Source organism: Canis lupus, chromosome 12 (genome assembly GCF_003254725.2).
Source record: "Canis lupus dingo isolate Sandy chromosome 12, ASM325472v2, whole genome shotgun sequence".
Lineage (NCBI taxonomy): Eukaryota > Metazoa > Chordata > Mammalia > Carnivora > Canidae > Canis > Canis lupus.
The window spans coordinates 67,168,381-67,195,740 of NC_064254.1; the positions used below are offsets into that span (position 1 = coordinate 67,168,381).

Here is a 27,360-nt window from a genome sequence, read left to right on the forward strand (position 1 = left end):
AGACACTGGGTGGCTTATAAACAACAGAAATTTATTTCTCACAGTTCTGAAAGCTGGGAAGTCCAAGATTAAGGCAGATCAAAGCTGTCCAAGATCAAGATGTCTGATGAGAGCCCCCTTCCTTCTCTATAGATGACTGTCTTCTTACCATGTCTTCACATGATGGAAGGAACTAGGGAGCTTTTATTAATTATTTTTTTAAATTAGCATTTAAGTCTCTCCTTTAAGGCAATTTTTTTTTTAACTACTTCCTTCTGGCTTAGATCATCTATAGCATCGCTCATTCAAAGTGTGGTTCTAAAACCAGCATCAGTAGCATTAGCATGACCTAGGAACTTGTAAGAACTACAGAATTTTAGTCCCACTCTGGAATTTCTGATAGAATCTGCTTTTTAACAAGATCCTCAGGTAATTAGGATGCATGATAAAGTTTGCACAGAGTATTTTAGAAGACTTAGTACCCCTCTACTTCTTCTCATAGGTTCCTCACAGGGGGCATGTATTCTAGAAATAAAGAAATAAAGGGAGCAAGGTACAAAAGTCAAATGGATAGGCCAAGATCTTATCAAAGGAAAAGGAATAGAGATGCAGTAATGCAAAATTAGATTTAAGGGGCATATAGGTATGGCTGGAAAAAGAGAAACATTCCTGAGAGAAAATAGGTGGTCTACCAAGCCAAGCTCATTTTTGCGATCTACCACAGACCTACATACTGGGTATGGTGTTAAGATCTTTTAAGGAAATAAAACTCTTAGTTTGTTTCAGGAACTTGTGCTAAATGCTATACATGTAGATATATATGTTTTTATGTATTTAGTCATTACATTAAGTCATTACAAAAAGTCCTTATGGGAGAGATAGACTATTCCTACTTTATATGAGTAAAGGGAATTTGAAGTTTAAGAAGCTAGTTACCAGCCCAAAATACTATTACTTATACACAGCTGAATCAAAATTGGAAATCAAGTTTTCTCGGTATTACCTAGTTCAATGTTTTTTTCCCACTATATCATCCTATGTTGTGTAGGAATTGATTACAAGATCCTAGGGGTCCTGTAACACACTCTTTGCTGGCACACCACTCTTTTCCACTGTAGGGCCTTTGTATGCACTGTTTCCCCTTAGCATTTCTGGCTCCTTTTCATTTTTCAAGGCTCAGAAAGGCCTTTCCTAATTCCTCTTAAATAGATCCCCTTGTTATCCCATTATAGTGTCCTATTTGTTTCCTTCATAGCATTTTTTTCAATTTATAAATATATATTTACTTGTTTTGTTATATCTTTCCTACTAGGCTATAAATTCCCTGAGAGTAGAAACTATGTTTCATTCATTAGTGTCCCAATACTTAGGATACTGCTCGCTCCATAGTACGAGTTCAATAGGTATTTTAAAAATAAGCCAAGTTTACTTTCTGTATGGCATCATACTGGTTTATTGTCCAACAGCAGATAATGAAAGCAGAAGGGACAAAACTAAATTCACCACAGGGGATTAAAATGAAAAGGTCTCCAAGGTCAACACACAACATGAAAATAAAATTTATTACCTAAAATAAGTAACTGTTACCACCACCTAAATTATTAATTGTCTGACAAATAAAAGCTAGTTCCTATGTGACTGGAGTATCTAGGATTAGCATTTTGCTACTTAGAAACACCGGGATAATCATATCACTGCTAATGTGACTTCACAATAGGTTTTCCATTTTTTCCTATTTCACTATAAGAGCATCTACCAGGTTAAATACCAGGTAGCTGAAACACACAGAAATGAAATTTATATACTAATTCCCAAGCACAGCATAGTGTAGTTCCAAAAACAGGATTACACTGGTTTTTTTTTCAGAAAATATAATAAACTTTTTATTCAGAATGGCAATTAAATCTGAAAATATTTAGAAATAACTTTCTCAAGTGGGATTACACTGTTTTTGGTATAAAAGCATAACTGTGTTCAAACAGATTTTTAAATAATGGTTGTTTTCAGGTAGTTGAAAGGAGAGAATTTCTAAGATCAGTTAAAGAGGAATAACATGTCTGTATGGCATGTAAATTAGTTTAAGAACTAAATTTAAGTAGATCACTAATTTTCAAAAACTATATCAAATAGTAGTTATCAAAGTATTCCAATTATATGCAGAAACAATAAACCTGTCTTTTTATTTTGTGAAATAACATTTACTGCTGGTTACATTATCAATATGTTTCTTGAAGAAAATGTGGGAAATATTCACTTACATAAAATCATCTCAAATCCCAGCAGCTAGAGAACAGTTAACATTTTATCCAACAAAATAACTATACTTCAGATTGACTACAGTATTATGTAGGTATACTTTTTTTTTTTTATGTAGGTATACTCTTAAAGAGAATCCAATTCTCTATATATTCTGTCCCTATTCAATTATAGATTTTTGTTCATGCCATTGTCTCCTCAAAGAATGAACCCAATCTTAATCTACTCACTTTTAAGATTAAGAGCTATTTAGCATCTCTGAGCATCTGTTTTACCACAAAATTTCTGTGGATTTTATAAGCTTCCAGTTATGGATGAATAAATCATGGGATTAGGAAATATAGTCAATGACATTGTAATAACATTGTACGATGACAGAGATGACAGATGGTGGCTATATTTGCAGTAAGCATAACATACAGAGTTGCTGAATCTCTATGTTGTTCATCTGAAACTAATGTAACATGGTGTGTCAATTCTACTTCAACTAAAATAATAATAATATTACACATTAACAGCCTAGTACCTTAGGTGCTATCTAAATGATAGTCACTGTTACAGATAAATGTCACCTCTTTGGTGAAACTTCCACAGATTATTTCATTCCTTATACTATTTGTATGTCACTTGTATTATGGTACCGCATCATGAGCCAATATATGTCTTACCTCCCTTACTAGGATCTGAGATGATCTGGGCAGTTCACAGGTACTTTTAGGGGAAGAGATATATAGTGTATATTTTTTTAGTGTACACAAAAACTTGAGTCAATTCATAATATTCTTTCAAGCTGTTACCTGTAAATCATTAAGCTGAGGACAAAGAGATGAGCAATAAGTCTCAATTTCTACCCTCACATAGCTCATAATCTTGCAGTGGGGAAAGAGACATTAGTTAGTGTAAATGACTCTAGATCCACAGACCCTTTTTTTGAAACCCTTAGGGATGAATGTGTTTCAGAATTTAAAATTTCTCAAATTTTAGAAAGGTAATACAATATATATGCTCATATTAAATAACCACTTAGCAAGGTCTAAGTCCCTACCGTATGATCAAACTTTATTATTTATATAGTAAAATGTACACATATTTATATCAACTGGTATAAATGATGACTACATATAGCCTCACATTAGTTCAAATAAGATTTTATCACAGTATGTTTCCAACTGCTGCTATAACAAATTACCACAAACTTAGTGGCTTACACAATACAAATTTATTATCTTACAATTTTGGAAGTCAAACATCTCCCTAAGCCAAAGCCAAGATGTCTGCAGGGCTGGGTTCTTTCTAGAAAATCTGAGAGACTCTGTTCTTTGCCTTTTCCAATTTCTAAAGGCTGTCAGGGTTCCTTCGCTCCTGGCCTTCTTTCCTCTTCAGAATCAGTTATCTTATCACATTGACCTGTGCTTCTGCCATCCTATCTCCTTCCCTGACTCTCTTTCCTTCATATAGACCCTTGTGATTATATTGAGCCTGTCTCAACAATCCAGGCTCATCTCCCCATTTTAAGATCCTTAATTTAATCACCTCTGCAAAGTCTCTTTTGCCATGTAAGGCAACAAAGTCACAGGTTCCAGGGATTAGGACATGGACATCTTTGAGGGTCCAATATTCTGCACACCATAGCCACCAGAAGAGTTAAAAAAAAGTACTCTCAGCCTTCAGAGTCTTTTGGACTTCAGAATTACAGATAAGGAATTACCGATAATCCAAGGTAGCATAAGAGGAGTGATATAAGAAAAGCACAGGATAACTACATAAACATAATGAATGGAGAGACCACAACCATTAAAAACTTCATGAAACAGATAGCATTTGATGAGAGCCTTCAAAGGTGCAATGGACTGTGACAGGTGAACACAGGTAAACCTTACAAAAGGTAATTTTCAGACATAGTTGTTCCCAAAAGTTTTCAGATATGCAAAGCAGCAACAACAAATTCAGCAACAGGAAACTTCCCTTGAAAAGTGCATGGTTTAGGGGTGCTGACTCCTGCACTGTTGAGAATCCACGTGTAACTTTTGACTACCCCAAACTTACCACTAATAGTCTATTACTGACCAGATAATATAGTCGATTAACATATATTATATATGTATTATATACTATATTTTTATAATAAAGTAAGCTAGAGAAAAATGTTTAAAAATTAGAAAATACATTTACAGTATTCTACTGTAAAAAAAATACATACGTAAGTGGACTTGTGCAGTTCAAACCTGTGTTGTCCAAGGGTCACTCATACAGTACATACTAGAAAGAGAATCGAAGTTTGACTGAATTATATTGACTAAAATTAAGAGTACTTAAAGAAAGTTGAAGGACAGATACAATGGGCTTTGTTGCTTGTCAGGATGAAGAGTTTGTCCTTCATCCTGGAGAAAGTGAGTAGTTGGGTAGAAATAGTTTGAACAGAGAAATGACATGATATGACTGGTGTTACACTAGAGAAAGATTTAACTTGGCAGGAGGATTGATTCAAATTGAAAAAGGAAGAGGAGCAGGCCAGTGACTAATGTAAAGAAGTCATAAGTATTTTAACTAAGGTGGCTGAGAAGTAGAATGATGTCAAGATGACAAAAATTAAGACATTTTCATCAACATGACTTTTAATAAAAGTAGCTATCAGTTATAGTTCTGCATGTGAGATACTATTTTAAATGTTTTCTATTGCACAGAAGAGTATGAGAAAGTTTAACTCCACTTTATAGACGAGAAGATTAAGGCATAAAAAGTGTAAGCAATCCTACAGTGACTTAAGTAGCATGGCTAGGGTTTGAATCAGGTAGATTTGACCTCAAACTCTAAAGGAATATGAGCTCAAAATGACATACTGTTAATCTGAAAGCTTAAATTAATTTGTAAAAAGCTCACCATTCCACCTGAAAATAAACTATGACAAGTTAAAGATGAATACTATAAACTATAAAATAAACACTAAAATATCACAAGGAGTTATAACTATTATGCCAACAAAGGAGACAAAATGAGATTAGTACCAAAAAAAAAAAAAAAAAAAAAAAAAAGCCCAAAACTACTCAATCTAAAAGATAACAGGGAGATAAATAGGATTGATGAATAGTCAAGACAGCAAGAAAACAAATAGCAAAATGGTAGATTTAAACTTTACCATATCAATAATCACATTAGCCATAAATGATCTGAACATGCCAATAAAGAGGCAGGGACTGTGAGACTGGATTAAAAAAAGCAAGGCCCATCCATATGCTGCCTAAAAGAAATCTGTTTTTTTTTTTTTTTTTTAAGAAATCTGCTTTAAATATGTAGACACATACAGGTTAAAAGTAAAACAATGGAAGAAGACATATGCTAACTCTAATGAATAAAAAAAAAGGGCAACTGTATTATTTTTTTAGGGTAACTGTATTAATATCAGACAAAAAGGCAAAGAATATTACTAGAGATAAAGAGGATCATTCATAATAATAAAAATTAATTCACCAAAAACACAAGAATCTAAAATGTTTATGCAACTTCTAATAAATAGCTTTGGGGGTGCTTTGGTGGCTCAGTCCATTCAGTAAGCATCTGACTTGGTTTGGTGCTGGTGATGGCCTCAGTCGTGGTCTTAGGAAGGTGGGATCAAGCCCCACATCCCGCTCTGCACTCAGCATGGAGTCTGCTGGTCTCTCTCTGCTTGCTCTCTCTCAAGTAAATAAAATCTTTAAAAAATAATAAAAATAAAAAGCTTTAAAGTAAAGCAAAAACAGAACTTTAAGAAAAAAATAGAAAGTGCACAGCTATAGTCAGAATTTTCAACATCTCTTTCAATAATTGATAGGGCAAGTAGACAGAAAATAAGAACACAAAGGCTGAAGAATACCATCAATCAACTTGATCTAACTGAATTTTTTTTTTGTATTTTTAATTTATTTATCTGAGAGAGTGCACACAAGAAAAAGAGCACAAGCAGGTGGGAGGGGGTGGAGGGGTAGAGGGAGAGGCAGAAGCAGACTCCCCACTGAGCAGGGAGCTCAAGGCAGCTCTATTCTAGGACTCCAGGATCATGACCTGAGCAGAAGGAAGATGTTTAACCAACTAAGCCACCCAGGTACCCTCAACCTCATTAAGTTTTATAGAATGTTCTATTTAAAAACAGCAGAGACATATTTTTTTAAGTGTACAAGTAACATTTACTAAGAAAGACCATATTCTGTGCTATAAATGCATAAGCATAATTTTTAAGGATTCAAGTCCTACAAAGTGTGTTTTCTAACCAGTCTAATTAGAAATCAGGATACCTGGAAAATAGAAAAATATCTGGAAACTAGAAAACATATTTCTAAATAATCCCGAGTCAAAGAAGAATTAAAAGAAAAATTACAAGTTATTTTGAACTAACTGAAAATGGAAACAATATATCAAAATGTGAAGTTAGGAGCTAAAGCAGTGTATAGAGGGGAATTTATAGCATTAAAATGTCTATAAAGTCTCAAATGAATGGCCTCAAGTACATTCATCTCAAGAAACTAGAAAAAAAACAGAGCAAATTAACCTAAAAGTAAGCAAAGAGAGGAAATAATAAAGACAAGAATAGAAATCAATGGAACAGAAACAAAAATAATGGAGGGGGAAAAAAAGGAAACCACAAGCTGGTTCCTTGAGAACATCAATAAAACTGATAAACCATTAGCCAGACTGATCAGGGAAGGAAAAACAAAGATACAAATTGCCAATATCCAGAATGAGTAACAGATAATAAAGAATAGTCAGGGAGGGGCACCTGACTGGCTCAGTTGGAAGAACATGCAACTCTTGATCTCAGGGTCATGAGTTCAAGCCCCACACTGGGTATAGAGTTACTTAAATAAATAAAGAGACAATTAATAAAAAGAATAGGGAATATTATAAGCAACTTATCCTAATAAATTCAACTTCTTCAGTGAAATGAACAAATTCCTCGAAAGACATAACTACTAAAGCTCATTCAAGAAGAAAAAAATAATTTATATAGTCCACTGAAAATGGAAAATACTAGTTAAGGATTTATACTACTGGACTTCTATACTTATTATAAAAATAATCCCACATATATATGGTCGATTAATTTTTCACATTAAAAAAAAAAAAAACCTTGTTCTTTACATCACACCAAATAAAAATGGGTCATAGACCTAAATGTAGAATATAAAGTGATAATTCTTAGAAAAAAACAAATTCATAAAATGAAAAACTAGTAAACTGGAATCCATTAAAATCAAGAACTTCTGCTCTTTGAAAGATATCGTTAAGAGAACAAAAAAAAACAATCCATGGGTTAAGAGAAAATATTTGCAAATCACCCATCTGATGAAGCACATTTATCTAGAATAAAAAATGTGGCAAATCCAATTAGAAAACAAAAAAACCAATACATAAATAGCCAAAGACTTGAACAGATACTTTACCAAAGAAAATAGACAAATGGCATATGAAAAGATGATCAAGATCATTAGTCATCAGGGAAATACAAATTTAAGCCATAATGAGATACAACCTATTCAAATGGCTAAAATCACAATGGTAATGATATAGAGCAACCGAACTCATACATGGCTTGTAGAAATATAAAATGGCATTAACTGGGGAGCTTGGGTGGCTCAGTTGGTTAAGCCTCTGACTGGCTGGCTCAGGTCATGATCCCAGGGTCCTGAGATCAGCTGGCATCAGGCTCTGTGCTCAGCAGGAAGTCTGCTGCTCCCTCTCTCTGCCCCTCTCCCCAACTGATGCTCGTTCTCTCTCTCAAATAAATAAATAAAATCTAAAAAAAAAATAAAATAAATATTAAATGGCACAATCACTTTGAAAAACACTTTGGCACTTTCTTATAAAGATAAACAAATGCCTACTATATGGCTCAGCCATTCCACTTCTATGTATTTACTCAGGAAAAATGAAAGCATATGTCCAAACAATGACTTTTACATGGTCACAGCAGCTGTATTTCTAATAGCCAAAACCTGAAAACCCAAATGTCCATCAACAGATGAATGAATAACAAATTGTTATCTACTGGGAGAGTGTTCATATACAATAAAATAACATTCAGTAATAAAATGAACTAATTATGGATGAAACAACATGAGTCAATTTTAAAATCATTATGCTGAATGAAAGGAGCCAAACAAAGAGTATATACTATATAATACCATTCATATAAAGTTCTAGAAAGTACAAACTAATCTATAGTGACAAAAAGTAGATTAGTGGTTGCCTAGGGTGGAAGTTGGGGTTGGTGGGGTTGGTAAGGTTGGTGGAAGAGGTAGGGAGAGGGAGGACAGAAATATAAAGGAAGACTAGGAAATCTGGGGGGATTCATTAGACAAGATAATTCTTGTCATGATGGTTTCAAGAAAGCATCCATAAGTCAAAACTTATCCAGCTGTGTAATTTATTGCAGGTCAATTATATTTCAATAAAGCTATCAAAAATCCATTTAATGAAACAGATTCATTATTCCAATATAGTCAATACTCATAAAGTGCTTTTCTACTACCTATAAACAAAAAATGGACTATTTAAACTTAATTGTAATATTAGACATCGTCTTCAATATGAGAGGATATGGTTTTTCAAAAAATTTTCTTGAAATATGCTAGCAGATACTCAAAGACTAATGATTTAAAACAGTGCAAATTCAGACAGGTTCAGGTAGATCAGTGAGCTTTACCATCCTCTGTTCACATGCAACAGTCCTATTGGCTTGAAAATAAATACTGTAATCACCATGGAAAACTGGTTAAGTGTGCAACTTTAACAATTCCCATCCCATCACTAAAAATAATCCACAACTATAAAACAGAAAATGAGTTGGTTTATTAGAAATTTGTAATTTGCCAATATCAAAGTCATATAGTTTTTCATAGAAACCACTTTGCATGCTGGCAAAGTTCCAGACCATTCCCAAATCCTAATGGTAGAGATTAATTATCCTCTCCTTCTTCTGCATCACTGTTTTTCCCTCTACTGGATCACTGCCATCAGCATAAGAGACATGCTATAATTTCACCCTTCTTAAAAAAAAAAAAAAATCAAAAACAAAAACAAACCTCTCTTGGTCCCACTTCTCCTTCCAGCAACTCTAACTCTCCTCCCCATTTCTCTGCGCTCCTTTATGGCAATATTTCTTGAATGAGTTCTCAGATTCTCTCCTCCAATTCTTACTTAAATTTGTCCCATGCAGGTTTTCATTCCCAGCACGGTACCAAGCCCTCTCACCATGGTCAGTTATCTACTCTACCCAGAAAAGCTAATTCTCAGTCCTCTTCTCACTCAACCTCTTAACTACATCCGACACTCCTTGAAAACATGTTTTTAATCTGGCTTTCAGGAGATCTCAAGTTCCTAGCTTTTCTCCTACTAACTTCTCATCTTCTGTATATCTAAATCTTAGAGTACTTCAGGCAGTACTTAGTCCTGGACCTTTTTTCTTGTTTTTATTTACACTTATCCCATTAGTAATTTCAGATTAAATTTTCGTAAAGTGAGATACATCTATATTTAATTTGTATTTATATGCTTTACTGTCATCATCAAATAGAACCAATTATAGGTAATTCTACCATTATTTGGGGATGCAGTTGCAGATGAAAAACAGATTCAAATAGAAACAAAAAAACTAAGTAAAATAAGTGACTTAATTTTCAATAAATCTTCACCATCTTTCTTTAGTTTCACTTCAATACGACTGATAGAGGGAGTTACTTTAAAATTTAAAATAAAGTCAAATTAATCAGTACCAAAACAAATACTTAGTATTTAGTCTAGTCATTTATTACATTAGAAACATTTAAATACCGCATTAAATATTTCCATTAAAAAGTCAATCATGGCCTTATCTATAGTCATAGTCCTGTGGGCCTATAACATAACAGTAACATCCTATATTAATACAGACTTGTTTCAAAGGCCCTTTTACAACAATCATCTCATTTTACCCTACAAAAGACTCCACAAGGATATTACAATAAATACTATTCTAACCAGCAGTTCTTGCTCCTAACATGACCTCTCACATAACAGTAAGACTTTAAATGAGTGAATTTAATGAATTTAAAATTACTTGGAGAATCATAAATCCATCCCCACTACAAGGAATATATATTAAAATTCATGTTCAACTGACGACAGGTCATTAATGTCATCTTTCTGTATTTAGTATAACATTACAAAAAAGAAATTTACATTTTCTTTTTAATGCTAATTAATGAAACTAAATCCTTTATAGACCAATCGGTAGAGACACATGCTTAATTTCATTTATTTCCATGACTAGACTGACAATGAAAATGATGATTTTTATGTTACTAACACTGATCTATTAGATATTAGGTACATGGATGTTGGCTGCCTCTATCACAATGAAATAGATTTATTTTTGCAAGCAAGAATACATTTATAATTGAGCACTCACTAGTAGTCCATGACTCCTTTCCTCCCTCCAAGATTTCCACCTCAGATGATGTGGCATGTATTGCTGGCCAGCCCCAAATCATGTATTAGGAGCATGTAGATTAGAGCAAGGCTTTTCAAAGTGTACCCCACTTCTCTTGAGGGCTCCACTGTTAGTACTTCCAAACCTGAGGATTGAGTTAGCACGTTCCCTTCTACTAAATACATGAAGTGTCTACATACAGATTCTTATACAGTTCTACCTCAAAGACCTTCATTTCTGAAATGTTTCTTTCTGATTTAAATATTCTATCTTACCCCTTCAATTCATCATAAAATTTGTGTCCTTCTAGAGTCCTTGCAATCCTTTCATTCTCCTCTATTTTCAAAACCATCAACATCCTTTTGGCTTTGCTTCCCCTCCTACTTCACTACCATTTCAGACTCCTTTTCAAAGGAAAAGGACTCCAGACCACAAGATCTTACCTCCTGTGGTCCCAAAAGAACAGTCCTATCAGAATACAACATATTATATCCTTTTTGACCATACCTTCAGCATTCCTCTTCTGGTTCTCCTTTTAATTCTTAACCTTGCAAATATTAAGTCTTAGTCAACAGTTTTGTTATACCTCACTCTTTCTCTTCTCCATAAATCCATCTATTTTTAAATCTTGAACTATCACCTCAAAATTACTTCTACAAACAACCCCAACATCCCTGTAAATATTTAACCCTGAGCTATCAGTCTGCCAGACAACACAAGCATTTAACCCAAATTCAATACATCCAAGATTAAATTCATTTTCCATGACTCTCCAAAAAGAAAGTTTACTCATTCTTTGGACTTTTCTATTTCCAGTAACAGCAGCACATTATACTTAGAACTTGAGAACAGGGATCCCTGGGTGGTGCAGTGGTTTGGCGCCTGCCTTTGGCCCAGGGCGCGATCCTGGAGACCCGGGATCGAATCCCACGTCGGGCTCCCGGTGCATGGAGCCTGCTTCTCCCTCTGCCTGTGTCTCTGCCTCATTCTCTCTCTCTCTCTGTGACTATCACAAATAAATAAAAATTTAAAAAAAAAAAAAAAAAAAAAGAACTTGAGAACACCTTTAAATTAAAGCAAAGTACTGAACTCCTTACTAATCAGTTTGCTGATCTTTTGATTGTGTGTGAATTACCAGCAAAATAACTGCAAGCTCATCAAAGGAATATGATATAGTCATTTTCATTTAATTCCTTTGATGACACACTAATTTGGTACACTATTTTTACTCTCTGCATGGCTTGAACTCTGGAACCAATCTCCAACACATACCTCCAGTTTTGCTGCCTAACAAATAAGTAAAAATAATTCCATTTTTCCCTTACATCCAGAGAAAGCTTGAGTCATGAATAAGCATTAGGAGAACAGACAATTCAATTTTGGCTAGTATTGAAAGATTCTGCAGCAATCTATGCTTAAAGCTTAGTTTGTATCTCCTAAAAATTAGCTTAGATTGTACCTTTTTGTAGGATGGTTGTGAAGATTGTATCACATATGCTTAGTACAGGGCCAACCATATAACAATGGCTCAAAAAATGGTACTGTTATTACTGGTGTCACTATTAAGTCAGAAGCAGTAGGGCCAAAGGGCGAAGCCATTCTGTTTCTTCAGATGACTGTTTACAGCACACATCTGTTACAGGGTTATTTTAAATCAATCTATGTCCTAAATTTTCTAGAGCAATTCTTTTTTTTTTTTTTTTTTTTTTTTATTCATGAGAGACACAGAGAGAGAGAGGGGCAGAGACAGAGGCAGAGGGAGAAGCAGGCTCCATGCAGGGAGCCGGATGTGGGACTTGATCCCTGGACTCCAGGATTATGCCCTGGGCCAAAGGCAGGCAGGTGCCAAACCACTGAGCCACCTAGGGATCCCCTCTAGAGCAATTAATGTAGATTACTGTATTATAATGGTCCTTTAAACCTTTCAACATTCCAAAAGTTCCAACATTTTATCATCTAAACTCCATCTTTCAGCCTGCCTTTCAACCCAGAAGTTAGCATAAAAATTCTTAGATGGTGTGATGGTAATCATACTTTTGGTTCCCATGTTATACAACAAAATCAAAACCGCAGGTTTTGAGGTATACTTAAAATGTATACGTTAAGTAAATACCTAGAGATTCTACATAAAGAGGAAGGCCCAGTGCTTAAATTTTTGTATTCTTCTTTTAAAAACTATTATATCTCACTTTACTTCATTCAGGTCTCTGCTCCCCTCATTTTAACAACCCTATTTATTTAACATAGTTGCTCCTCCTATACTTTCTATATCTATGCCCTGCTTTATTTTTTTCATTGCACTTATTGCCATCTATCATTTTGTTGCATTGCTATTTGCTTACTCCCTATCTCCCCCACAAGAATTTAAGCCACATATGAGCAAGGATTTTGTTCTCTACTGGAATACTCAACACTTAGCAGAACATGGCACTTAACAACTGCTGAATAAATATTAATTAATTAATTAATTAATGGAGAGGCCAAGACCTTCCTATGATATATAATCTCATTTGGTTTCCTAGAATGTAGTAGATCAGAAGCCAACAATTTAGAAGGGGAAGCAGCTAGAAGTAGGCATGTAATATTGATAGAAATACTAAGAAAGTTCAGGGGTGCCTGGGTGGCTCAGGTCATGATCTCAGAGTCCTGGATTGAGCCCCACTTGGAGCCCTGTATGGAGCCCTGTGCTCAGCAGGGAGTCTGCTTCTCCCTCTTCCTCTGGCCTCCTCCCATTCATGCTCTTCCTCTGTATCTCAAATAAATAAAATCTTAAAAAAAAAATTAAAGTATCAAACACAATAATATAGGCCAGCAAGGTAGGATAAATTATTATATGGATAAATAATCCTATGTTCCCTAATAACCAACATCTTTGAATTACAACAAACTACAATAACAGTAAGTTTTCATAATGAGTTAATTAATCAGTTTAACCCAAAAGCACCTATACATATAAGGCTTCAGTAGATGACAGGGGTATCTTTGTCATTAAGAAAAAGCTATATCACAATCCATATACTTTTTTTAAGGAAACAGAGAACTGTATAATACTTTCAGGACTATTCCTGTATAAAGTAATTAAAATACAAATTTTACTTTTAAAGGGAGAAGCTATATTTTTTGGAAAAAACATGTAAATTGAATATCTCAATTCTCAGTGTAGATGTAGACATTACCACATTTTACAAGTTTAAAAATTAACCAACAAAAAATTAACCAAATTTTTTAAATTTCAATTTTGACCTATAAATCATCAGATTTGCATATAAGATTTTATTTCATTTTTATTTTTTAAAGATTTGAGAGGGACAGAGAGCGTGCCAGTGTGTATAGTGGTAGGAGGAAAGGGCAGAGGGAGTAGAAGTAGACTCTCTGCTGAGCAGGGAGACCAAATTGGGGCTTCATCCAATGACCCTGAGATCATGACCTGAGACAAAGGCAGACATCTAACCAAATGAGCCACCCAGGTGCCCCGAGTATATAAGATTTTTAAAATAGATTAGCGTATCCCATTAGTTAGCACAATTTTGTCAATACTGCTAAAGTTACACTTAAGCCAGTATGCACTTCTCTCTTTAAACCATAAGCCATAAAAATAACTGAAAACCTTGACAATGGTCTTTCTCTATTGCAAAATTTAAAGCACAGTAAGTCAGAGATTCTCAAACATTAATGCATATGCCAGTCACCCAGGGATCTTGTTAAACTGACTCAGTATTTCTGATTCAGCAGGTAAGGGGTATACCTAATATTCTTCACTTCTAACAAGTTCTCATATGATGCTGATGCTACTGGTCCATGGATCACTTTTGAGTGTCAAGTCACTAAAAACTGTTACCTCAAAAATTGCTAAGTTGTTTGGAGAATAATATTGAAGTAAGTGAAATATCTAAATTCTATCTGATTATCAAGAGTTTTAGGAATATCCTGAATGCCTGCCCAGTTGCAGAACTAATTAAAAACAGCTTTGCTTATTTTTCTCAGTCTTTATCTTCATAAAACCTAATGTATTCTAACCTAAGTTGAACGATATTCCCTATCAACATATTATTTCATCAATTTAGTCTTTAAGTTTCAAGGTGTACTTGTTGCTAAGCTATCTTCCTCTGAATCAACTCTGCCCCCTTTCTCAGAATTATCAATAAATCATAATATCTTCTTTCAAAACATTGTCCTAGGCAGCCTAGTCTCACGCTAGTCTTGATCTTGGGGTTGTAAATCTGAGCCCCAAGTTGGGTATAGAGATTACTTAAAAGTAAAGTCTTAAAAAAAAAAGCTGACATAGGATTATAGACTATTTCCCCACTTCCCACACCTTACCACCATATCAACAGGGCCTCTATACAACAATAAGATTATAGCTAAGAATAAAAAAAACTACAAGGTTCAGACTATTTAAAAAGGTATTTCTAGGGAAACCAGAAGACAGGAAGGGAAACAAAAACAAGAACACTATAGGAAATTGAAATCTCTGATACCTACAGCAAGATCAAACAATAAACACAGCCTGTGTCCCAGTTAGGGAAATATAAAACCTCATACAAAAGACTTACCTTCTTCAGTTTCTATTATTATCCTGCATATCATGTGTGGCTCTCAACAAAAAACTATAAGGCATGCTAAAAGAAATAAAAGCATTTTCAGCAATGACAAAGCTGCAGAACCAAATCTGGATACAGCGGATTTGAAACGATCAAACTGGAAATTTACAATAACTATGATTACCATGGCAAGGGCTCTAATGGAAAAAAGTAAACAACATAAACAAATGGAATATAAACAGAGAGAGGGAAATTCTATGAACCCATCAAAAAGAAACATTAGAAATCAGAAAAAAAAAAACTGTAACAGAAATGAAGAATGCCTTTGACAGGATAATTGTAAGCTGGACACAGCTAAGGAAAGAATCAATGAGCTCAAAGAAGTATCAATAGAAACTTCCCCAACTAAAATGCAAAGAGAAAAGAGAATAAAAAAAAGACTATTCAAAAACTATGGACAATTAAAGAAAGTGCAACAGATATGTAAGAAATACTAGAAAAGAAAAAAAAAGAGTAGAGGAAATGTTTGAAGTAATAATACCTGAGAATTTTCCAAAATTAATGACAGAAGCCAAACCATAAATCCATGAAGCTCAGAAAATATCAAGCAAAGACAAATACCAAAATATCTATACCTAAGTACATACAAACTGCAAAAAAAAAATAAAAACAAAGAGAAAAACATTGAAAGGAATCAGGAAAGAACGAAACAAAACACTTTACCTATAGAGGAACAACGATAAAAATTATGTTGGACTTCTCATCCATAACCATTCAAACAAGACAGTGGAATGAAATATTTCAAGTGTTGAAAAAAAAAACACCAACCTAAAATTTTGTCATTAGAGAAATTACCTTCCAAAAATGGAAAGAAATAAAGACTTTCTCAGCCAAATAAAAACTGAGAGAATTTGTCACCAGTAGACCTGCCTTGCAAGAAAAAAGTTCTCTAGAGAAAAGGAAAATGACATAGCTTAGAAACTACAATCTACATAAATAAAGAACCACAGAGAATGAATAAATGAAGGGGAGACAAAATCTTCATTTTTTAAATTCCTGAATCTAACATAATTGTTTGTTTAAAGGGCTAATAGCCACAAAGTTCCAGGTGATTCTAGCATATGGATATGTAAAATGTATGGCAGCAATGTTATAAGGGATGGAAGAGAGAAACTGGGAATTCTCCATATAAAAAAATCTCAACACCTGTTAGCTGGCAATGTGTTATTTATATTAAGCAGCATACTCTAGGACCACCACTAAAAAACATTTAAAAAGTGTAATTGAAAAAAAAAAAAAAAGTAAGTATAATTGGTACTCTAAGAGCGGAGAGAAAATGGAACCATATAAAATGCACAATTAAAGCCAGAGAAGGCTGAGAAAGAGGGAAAAAAAGAAACAAAGAATAACTGTAGAGAATAAAAAAGTTACAAATATGATAGCTATTAATCCAATTATATCAATAACCATAAGTGTGAATGATTCAAATATACCAATTAGAAGAGAATTTCAGAGTGGATTTAAAAAACCCAACTATGTGTTATCTACAAGATACTACTGTAAATATACAGATACAGAGAGATGAAAAGTAAAGGGATAGAGACATGCTAACACTAATCAAAAGAAAGAGGGAGTAGCTATATTAATTTTAGAGAAAGCATGGGATCCCTGGGTGGCGCAGCGGTTTGGCGCCTGCCTTTGGCCCAGGGCGCGATCCTGGAGACCCGGGATCGAATCCCACATCGGGCTCCCGGTGCATGGAGCCTGCTTCTCCCTCTGCCTGTCTCTGCGCCTCTCTCTCTCTCTCTGTGACTATCATAAATAAATAAAAAAAAAAAAAAAAAAAAAAAAAAAATTTTAGAGAAAGCAGACTTCTGAGCTGGGGAATTTTTCAGTGATAAAGAATGGCATTCATAATATAAAGGGGTAAATTCTTCAAGAAGACATAACAATCCTTAATGTATATACACCCAGCAACAGAGCACCAAAATATGTGAGACAAAATCTGATAGAACTCTAAGGAGAAATAGATGAATTCACTATTATAAAGACTTCAACACCCCTCTATAAGTAACTGACATATCCAACAGGCAGAAAATTAGTAAGGACAAGGCTGAACAGAACAACACCATCAATCAACTGGATCTAATTGACATTTATATAGTACTTCACCCAACAACAGCAGAAACCACATTCTTCTCAAGTTCATATAGACCATTCACCAAGACAGATCACACTTTGGATCATAAAACATACCCTCCAAAATTTAAAGAATAGACATCATACAATGTATGCTTTCAGACCACAATGGAATTAAAATAGAAAGCAACAGCTAGAAAATCCCAAAATATCTGGAGATTAAACACCACACTTCCAAATAACACATTAGTCAAAGAAGTCTCAAGAGAAATTTTAAAATATTTTGAAATAAGTGAAAATGAAAATACTACTTATCAAAATGTGTGGAATCCATCAAAAGTTGTACTTAGAGGGAAATTGATAGCACTGAATGCATACAGTAGGAAAGAAGAAAGATCTAAAATCAATAATCTCAGGTTCCATCGTTTTTTTTAAAAAAGATTTTATTTATTTATTCATGAGCAATACACAGAGAGAGGCAGAGGGAAAAGCAGGCTCCTCGCAGGGAGACCGACGTGGGACTCAGTAAGAGGACCGAGACCACGCCCTGAGCCAAAGGCAGACAGATGTTCAACCCCTAAGCCACCCTGGCATCCCTCTCAGGTTCCATCTTAGAAACTATAGAAAGAATAGCATATAAACCTAAAAGCAAGCAGAAAAATCAACAAAATTGAAAACAAAAAATCAACAAAGAAAACAAATGAAACCACAAGATTCTTTGAAAATATCAACAAAATTGGTAAGTTTCTAGCCATATATTATGATATGTCATCACACAAAGCATTTACTTTGGTTTTTAGAGTAAATAAGTGCTAGTCTTCATCCTCAACTAAAATATAAAATGCTTCTCCTGTTCCTTTTTTCCTTAACCTTTCCACAATGTTCCAACATCATTTCTAGCACATTACAAAATTTATCCTTCCTCAAAAAAATATATACACATTTAAGACAACAGAGTGTTATTAAAGAGTGGAAAACAAACAAAAAAAACTTACTTTTGTAGCATAATGTGAAAAAAATGACAGACTTCATACTTTTGGTAGAAAAATCAAGTAAGTTAATCTATGCCCTGACATGCAAGATTTTTCTTTTTCTCTTCAAATGAGTTAAGTCAGTATAGAAACATTAATTTATTAGAGTAGACCTGAGTAACTGTTACTTAAGAGAAAAAAATGGCAAAAAGCCATACCATTGCAAATCATACCCAAAATAAAGCATTGCTGTCATCATCACCTAACAGGTATCAATCAACTACACCCAACCTCTGCCTCCCTCAGAATTCCATTAGAACCAGTAGTTTAAGGAGTGGTATTTAACCCAATCTCAGGACCATGGACAAAGACAGGTGAACACAGCCAAGACTGTGTATCAGCTTCTCGTTCTTTCTTCCAAATGCCCCTGTTTATCTAGTTCACATGACAAGAAACAATACCAGTTTCTGGGTTTGAAGATCTTACAGTTTCAGCCACTAGAGCAAAAACAAAGCAGTCAAACCTCTGGGTACTTAGGATTCAGGAAAAGCTCTTAAGTGTCCTCCCGGCTTAGTGCAGAAGTATAGAACTGCACCAACAAACACCAGACATGGGCAGAATTGTGACTGAATCTCCCAGAGCGATCTTTTAAAAAGACAGATCTGGTCCACTTGTTAACCTGATTAAAACCCTACAAGGCTTTCCCCAATACACTGAAAATAAAATCCACAACCCTAGTTGAAACACGACGTATGTGGACCTTACATGTCTCGCCCATTTACCTTTACAATCTTATCACGTTAGGCCACAATCCCCCTTGCTCACTATATAGTTGAGTTTTATTTACTTTGCCCTTTTCTTAGTTCTTAGTTGAACCTACCAAGCTCTCTCCCACCTCAAGATTGCTTAACGCACGTACCCCTTGCATTCTCCTTTTTTACATAGCTAACTTCCACTAATATTTCCTCAAAGAACCTTCCCTGACTCCCAAGGTAAATTAGGTTCCCTATTTTTTCCTTTATAGCATTCACCGCAATTCCTGATTACAGATACGTGTATTTATTCAGTAACTGTCTCTCTTACTATACTGTGAATTCCAAGAGAATTGAGACCTCTGTTTTGCTCTCCATTGTAGACTTCTGGCACCCAGCTGGCCTTCGATAATTATGTGCTAATAATTGGTTTAGCATAGGATGAGTGGTAACTACCACTAGACTGACCAATTACAGATGAGGGGAAGGGTAGCAGGCTAGCAGAATTACTGTTATCAAGTTCCGCAGTAACTTACTGAGGAAAAGGAAGAGAAAGTGATTCTCAGAGAAGCTGTGCTTCTGCTGAGAAGAATAAACTTGTTTATTTCAGTTACTTCTCTTCTTCCATTAAATTCTAATGGGACTATGATACCAATTAAATAAAATGATATAATGGTAGCTATAGAGTGATTTGTATATATAGCAAGCATGTAATGTTATTTTTTATCATTAAGAAAAACACGTTACCTATTGTTTTTGAATATTATTAACCTCCAGATAAGTTAATTAAAATACTCCAATGTGTATGACCAACATAGCTGCATTTCATGACCCTTTTTCTCAGAGCATCCTGATCTTTCCACCTAAGAGAATTACTTACCTGCTCTTCTGTACTAACTGTATTCACTATCCATTTAACTTATAGAACAAGTTTTGGAAACACAAAAATGAAGCAAAACAAAACAATCAACCAAAACAACAATAAAACTGTCTCTGTTCTCAAGGAATCCATGAACTCACTCTCTCATTCTGCCTCCAACCCTCCTGCCATGCCCAAAGTTCCAGAGCACTCAATGTAAGACTGCCAGATTTAACAAATAAAAATGCAGGATATCCCATACGTATGTGACAACCCTATTCCCAAGCCATATTCCATCACTTTACTTTCATAAACCCACTCCAAAACTTTAGTTCCAATATTTTCCTTATAAAAAAAATTTCTCTGGAGATTCACTGGATATGATTTTTCTCCAAAGAATAAATAAAATCTAACTTGACTTTATTCAAAAGCTGTCAGTAAAAAACTTAACAAAGCAAATCATCTTAATTTTGTTTCTTGGTGGTACTAGGAGTTAAAAAACAAAAAAAGAATAAAAATAAAAGCAGACGAAATGACAAACATTACAAAGAACTCCTTTAAAAACCCTAAAAACTCTTGCTTCCAAGAGTAAGCATGTGAGAAAAAGATTAAGACTATAATCTTTTCAGAGGTAGATTCAGAGGAGAGAAATTATCTGAGAGGAGGTACATAAGCAGTAACATTAGAAAGGAAAAATGAACTATCAGAAAAAAATGCCTTTGAGGGGCGCCTGGGTGGTTCAATGGGTTAATAAGCATTTGCCTTCAGCTCAGGTCATGATCCCAGTGTCCTGGAATCGAGCCTTGCATTGGGCTCCCTGCTCAACTGACAGCCTATCTCTATGTATATGTAAAATAATTAATTAAAAAAAAAAAATAAATGTCTTTGAATTTTACTTATAACTGAAAGGAAACTCAGAGATGATCTACTTCAACCTTCTCATTTTACAGTTGAGAAAACCAAAGACCCTGAAAAGTGGAAAGTAAAATGACTTGTCAAACATCACACAGAAGACCCTCGCTCCAATTTCTCTCATTCTCTCACCTCTTGCCCCATATAATGTAAGGATCACTGAACTGAGGAAGATCCTCCCCTTCATAACCAGTGGGTGTTAGAGAACAATTCCTAAAAATGTCATATCTAACACAAGAGAAGTGTATTCCTGGCATTTCAAGGAAAATTCTGAATGGATTTTCCCAAAGAAAAATTGTTGTACATAGTGTAAGTATTTTCAATATATTTATCCTAATTACTATTAATACAGTTGGTATTATAAATCTTATAATTTAGGTACATTATGGGTTAAATTTGGTGGGCTGTCTGCAAATCTAACCACCAAGCATATTGTTTTCGAGAAAGTTCCAAGTTCTAAACCATTTTACAAGTTTTAAAATATAGATCTCATGCTAAATTAGGAACCAGCAATACACAAAGACTCAATATTATAAACTGAATGTGATAAATTAAAAATACAAGATTCTTCATTTTATAAAAAGCTTTACCTCAGGTGTCATTTATTTCTAAAATTTGGTAGTCAGGCACATTTAGCACAGGATATAACTTATATACATCTTTTTAATATTATTTCATTGGAAAGCTGATATAAGTAAAAAAGAATCAAAAACATTTTTAAACTTATCTAATTTAGAAAAAACAACAAAAAAACTTTAATGCGTATTTTTAATGAAGTGACCTAAAAGAAGTAAAACTAATAATTTTATAAATGAAAGGTTGACAACCCACATTATAGTATATAGGTATTTTGTACTCTTTCAAAAAATGCACAGGTAAGGAATTCTATCTGAACAGGTAAATAAAGTTCAAAAAACCTCTAAAACATTTTCTCTTTTCTCCTGAGATAAAGCTATGTTTCATGAATTACAGTGTGTTTGACAAATCTGTTTTTAAAATTTTCTATTTAGTCTATTAAATCAATGGGTATTCTCCACCCATTCATTTTATTTGTCTAACAACAACAACAACAATGAAAATAAGCCCCTACTATTTGCTAAACACTATGCTAGCAACTTTGGATTTATGACAATAAGACTCAAGTTAGTTCCTGTCCTCAAAGAGCTTAGAAAAACCTTTAACTGTATTTTTTTTAATAATAAATTTATTTTTTATTGGTGTTCAATTTGCCACCATACAGAATAACACCCAGTGCTCATCCCGTCAAGTGCCCCCCTCAGTCACCCCCACCCCCTTTAACTGTATTTACCCAAGGGATAATGACAGTTGAATTTAAAGTTGGTCATTTGATAAAACATTAAAAATCCAATTAAATTCATTTTCAAAAACAGAAACTACACAATGGTAATTCTAAAGACATTTGTATAAACTTATCTATATGAGGCTTCCCCACAAAGTAACCAAAAATATGGCTTTGGTAAAAAGCCCTAATATCTTAACAGTAGCTTTTGCTATGAAAATTAACTGAGTTAATAATACTCCAGTAAGGAAATCAAAAGCTACTATTACCATCTCTGTGATACTGAAAAGCAAACACTTGGAAATAGATACCTTAAACTATTCTGAAAATGAAGCAAAATGTATAATTAAATATAGTATGATACAATATAAATACACTGCATCTGAATGTGATTATTTACAAACTTGAATAATAAAACTTCATATCATACCTTACAAATGACCACAACTATGTATTTTGGGCCATGTCATGTGCAAATATTTCAATTTCTGTTTTTTTTTAACTTAATTCAAGATTCTACTTGTTTATTACCAAGCCATATAACTTTTTTTCATTGATATAAACTACATCTATAGTTATAACTATAAATAGATATCAACTATAATGCCCATTAAATTTGCAATTAATAGAAACTCTTGATGAGAAACCTTTTTCAATATAGAGCCATGATTTCCCAAGCAAAATTCAATGTAAATCAGCCATTCTAAAATGCCACGGAATATCCTAATGACATCCTTGTACTTAACTCTGAAATATTTTCATCATCCATCAGTTAAAATACCTAAATTTTCCTTAAAAGCATTATGAAAACATCTATATTGAATTTATGCGTACTCCTCAGTGACATAAATGAGTATTTTCTCCATTTACACATAAGGAAACTAAGGCACAGAGGTGTCCATTTTGTAAATTGCAAGGTCATTTCCTAACCAATCACCTGATACTACGCTATCAAGTTATATTATATGTGCGCCACTTCCAAATGCCATAAAACAATTACTGTATCTTAAAACAACTGCCTCTGCGATGCCTATGTGCAATTCTGTTTTATCCAGAGGGTTATGGCAACAAGCTTAAACAAGAGAAGCTGGAAGGGGAGGCTTACCAAAAGAACAAACAAAAAACAAAAACAACAACAACAACAACAAAAAAAACACTTATTTTTGGTAGTGAATCATTTATTTTTAAGGAAGGAGAGGTAGACAGTTTTTAACATCATAATCACGTAACCAACAGTTGTTCCTTCCATTTTCAGAAACATATTCCATCTTTCAGGTAGATCGTGCAAAACTGGAGCCTGCCCATCCTTGGAGAGAGAAGTTAGAAAAAAAAAAAAAGAGAGAGAGAGAGAGAGAGACAGAGACAGAAAATATCCTAACAGCAAGTCATGTTAAATACATGATATTGCAAAGAACTGAATAAAAGAAAATAAAATAAAATTAGAGGAATTAGCAAATGCTCATTATTGGCAGTTGAAAAACCCCCACCTTCAATATGAAAGGCTTCCTTTCATTCAACTGAAGGCTAGGATCAGCAATAAAATATTCTATTACTGAAAAACAACCAAACACCAAAACTTTTCTCATTCAAGACTCCAGAAGACTGTAGATCATAGTCCTTTCTTCCAACACTCGCCGTAAAATAAAAAATACTTTGCTAACACAAAGTCAAGCACCTGGGTGGGGGGTGGGGGTGGGGGGGAGAAACCGCTCCTGGGAGCAGAGGCAAGCCTGCGTTTCTAATTATGCGATAGTACTACCAGCCCTTAGATGGAAGTTGCCCCCCGCGCACACTGAAGGTGGGCACAGGAGACGGGGCGGATGACCCACACATCAGTTACCGCACGAGAAACAGGACTTAACGGGTCCGCGGATCCACCACCGAAGACGACGTTAAATTGTGAGCCGAGGCTCCCCTCCTGCGGAAACGGGGTGGGGGGGGGGGCGGCGGGATGAGACCGGGTCCTATTCGAGCGTCTCGCTAGCCGGGGGTTAGCTAGATCAATTAATCGGCTGGATTAATCGGCGCCAGGCTGTGAAGGTTCGGGCCGGGATGGGATGCGCTTTCGGTCGCGTCCTCCTTCCGCGCGCATCCCCCGGCGAGCGCCTGCGGGCGGCGGCGTCGGAGCACACCGAAGCTAGGGGGCACGCTGTAGCCAGGGGAAAACAGAAATGGGAAGAAAAAGGTGCAATGGATGGATGCTGCAGAGTTGAATAATGATCCGGGCGGCACAATGGGCGAGTCGGGCCGACGTCGGGGCGGAGGGGCGGGCGGCCCCGGGGCGTCGCCTTACCTCTCGGTCGGTGACAGAAAGACGCGCGGCGCCCACACGCAAACGCACCGGCCGGCTGCGCTGAGCCTCCCGCACGTCGCGCGAGCCCGGGCTCCTCGCCCCCGCCCCCGCCCCCGCCCCACCCCCGGGGCCGCAGGGGGTGCCCGGCAGCCCAGGTGACACCTGCAGTGTCCCCACCTCGGGCGGCCTCGGGCGGCCGCCGTCTCCCTCGGCGTCTCCCTCGGCGTCTCCCTCAGCCCCCGGCGCGGCTGGCGGGTGGGCGGCCGGAGCTCCGGAAACCCGCGGCCGAGGGGGGGGGGGGCGGGGGCGGCGCGCCCATCCCCGTCACCTTTACCGGGCGGGAGCGCCACACACACACCTCCGCGCGTTCCGGCCGGTGAGGAGGAGTTCCTCCCGCGGCAGCGCCCGCCCCCGAAACACAATTCCTGAGAGACTCGCGCTCACCGTGAAATCATGGGGGGCGGGGGGGCTTCTGCCTTACCCCGTCTTCATGCTTCGGTCCCCCCTCGGCCGCCGCGACTCCACCTCAGAGCCTCCAGGAGCGACGGGCTCCGGAGCGGAACGGGCTCCGGGCTCCCGGGAACGCCGCCGCGCCGCCGGACCCACCGTGTGCTCGACGCGCGAGCGAACAACGCCGCGAGCCGCCGCCGCCGCCGCCGCCGCCGCCCCCCACCCGCCCCCTCCCCGCGCGCGACGCTCCACAACCGGGCGCGGCGATCCGCGCCTGCAGCGGGGGAGGGCGGGGGGGGCGACCGCGGGACCTCGACACCTAATCTCCCGTCCCTCCCATCAGGACCTATTCTCCACCACTCAAGGGCTTCCAACTCAAGCTCCTCACTGTCCTCTTCAGCTCCCAGCGCCCGGGTGCCGCCGCGGTGGAGAACTCGGCCTCCGCCCCCTCAGCCGGCGCACGGCAGGAAGACGGCTTCCCCCCCCATTTCCCGAGGCTCTATGGTACTGCCCGATCCTCAATTTGGGGGAAGGGGATGGAGAGAACAGCGCTCGGCCCGGGAGTGAGGGAAGAGGAGAGCCAATTGAATGAACCCTCCGTCCGGGGGCGGGGCCGCGGAGAGGCCCGCCCACTTGGCCCCGCCCCGCCCCTCCCTCCGAACTACACTTCCCACTGCGCCTCTGCCAACTTCCCGCCGCGCTGCCCGCCGGGAGTGTAGGACCTGGCTGCCTCGAGGCACTTCGGGACTCGTAGTCTTTCGTCTGGCCACGTAGGTCCTGGAAGTTTTTAGGGACTGTAGAATTTTTCCCTTAATTTCCCTAGATAAGCGCTTCCGTGTTCTCAGCCCTCTCGTGCGTCTTCGAATACCACGTTGTGTACATCTTAAAATGCCGTAAGTGAGTTGTTAGCGAAGGAAGTAAAATAACGTGTGTGTGTGTGTGTGTATAATCCGTCAGGTCATCTGTCAGGACCTGGAAGCCGCTTCTTCCGCCCGGGCCTGGTCTCCGCAGAGGGTCTGTCGCCGTCATGTCGGCTGCGATTGCAGCTCTGGCTGCGTCCTACGGCTCGGGCTCAGGGTCCGAATCGGACTCGGACAGTGAGGGCGGGCGGTGTTGCCTGCCAGCCGCCGACTCGCTCATGCACCTGACGAAGTCGGCTTCGACCAAGCCCTCTCTGGCAGTGGCGGTGGACTCGGCTCCGGAGGTGGCAGTTAAGGTAAGCTCTGGGGCCCCCGAGGCAGTGCGTGCGGGACTTGCCCGCTTCTGCCGCGGCCATCGTCAGGCCCCGCGTTGCCTCCTCCGCGGGGCTGAGGTAGAAGTCGCCCGCGCTCGGATCTCTCCTCTTCCTCCTGCCGGCGTGGTCCTCGGGGGGGAGCCGGGGCTCGGAAGTTGCCCTCCGCTCTCCGGCCGCTCCCGGCTTTCGCCTCCCGCCACCGAGCGAGGGGTGAGGGGTGAGGGGTAGGGGGGGGGGAGTGAACGTTGAATTTATTGTGACCAGGACGTGGCCTGGGTGGCGCAGGTGTGAATCGGAACTTCCCAAACTAGCCTCCCGTCGAGGTGCGCGCTGGCGCGGCTTTGTTGCTGAGGTCAGAGCTGGATTCTGATCGCAGCTCCGCCACGTCTGTGAACTTGGGCAAGTCCTGCAAACCTCCGCTGTTCCATCACCCGGCCGGCGGGGCTACGTTTAGAAGTGCGTTCTCTCTCCGAGAGCGTTGTGTAAAAATTAAGTGAAATGGTAACGATTGTAGCGTCTACTGAAAGTGCCATAAATGTCAGTTTACCCCCTTGTGATTATAGGTATGTGTGTAGGTACGTCTATGTATATATTTTTTAAAGATTTTATTTATTTATTTATTCATGATATACATATATATATAGAGAGAGAGAGAGAGACAGAGAGAGAGACAGAGGGAGACAGAGGGAGAAGCAGGCTCCATGCAGGGAGCCTGACGTGGGACTCGATCCCGGGTCTCCAGGGTCACGCCCTAGGCCGAAGGCAGGCACTGAACCGCTGAGCCACTCAGGGATCCCCTATGTGTATTTTTGTACTCAGACGTATAGTAACACAGCGAGGAAAGGCCGTGCTGGGTCCCAGGTGGGGAAAGTGATAGAGGGAGAAACCGAGCTGTACGAGTTCACTTAATTGTTTGCTGGAGACATGTTATTTGCCAGGGACTCTTCCAGGGGCTGAAGACACAGAGGCCAGTGAGCCAGGCACCTTTGCCATCTCGATGCATAGTGGAAGAGGGAGCCTTTAACACGTGAGCAAATAAAGTGATTACAGATTGGATTGAGCCCCCTGAAGGAAAAAAAAAATAATAATAAAAAAAATAAAAGAGTTCTGTGAGAGGGAATAAGGTTAGGAGCGTGGCTTCCATAGATGGGCCGGGGAAAAGTCTTTTCCGGAGAAGGCAGCTTTGAGAAGAAGGAGGAGAAGCCAGACATGTGCAAGGTAAGGCAAGAGTTGC

At 37.8% G+C, this 27,360-nt stretch overlaps 2 protein-coding genes across 5 annotated transcripts in view; one reads left to right on the forward strand and one right to left on the reverse strand.

Annotated features, from left to right (window-relative positions):
* WASF1 (WASP family member 1) overlaps nucleotides 1-25,060 on the reverse strand; it is a 64,131-nt gene extending 39,071 nt beyond the window's left edge. For 2 of the 4 annotated variants that reach the window (XM_025444940.3, XM_025444935.3), the window contains exon 1: nucleotides 24,887-25,023. The gene's annotated coding sequence lies outside the window, so the exon portion shown is untranslated. Of the gene's footprint in view, nucleotides 1-24,619; nucleotides 24,715-24,886 lie in introns of those variants that run through there. The other 2 variants (XM_025444938.3, XM_025444939.3) reach the window with 2 other exon arrangements.
* A 377-nt stretch (nucleotides 25,061-25,437) lies between these two features.
* The window catches only part of CDC40 (cell division cycle 40), a 52,299-nt gene continuing 50,376 nt past the window's right edge, over nucleotides 25,438-27,360 (forward strand). Inside the window, exons 1-2 of the mRNA XM_025444934.3 lie at nucleotides 25,438-25,662; nucleotides 25,850-26,108. Of these exons, the coding sequence (XP_025300719.3) occupies nucleotides 25,481-25,662; nucleotides 25,850-26,108 (441 nt within the window). The 5' untranslated portion in view covers nucleotides 25,438-25,480. The remainder of the gene's footprint in view (nucleotides 25,663-25,849; nucleotides 26,109-27,360) is intronic.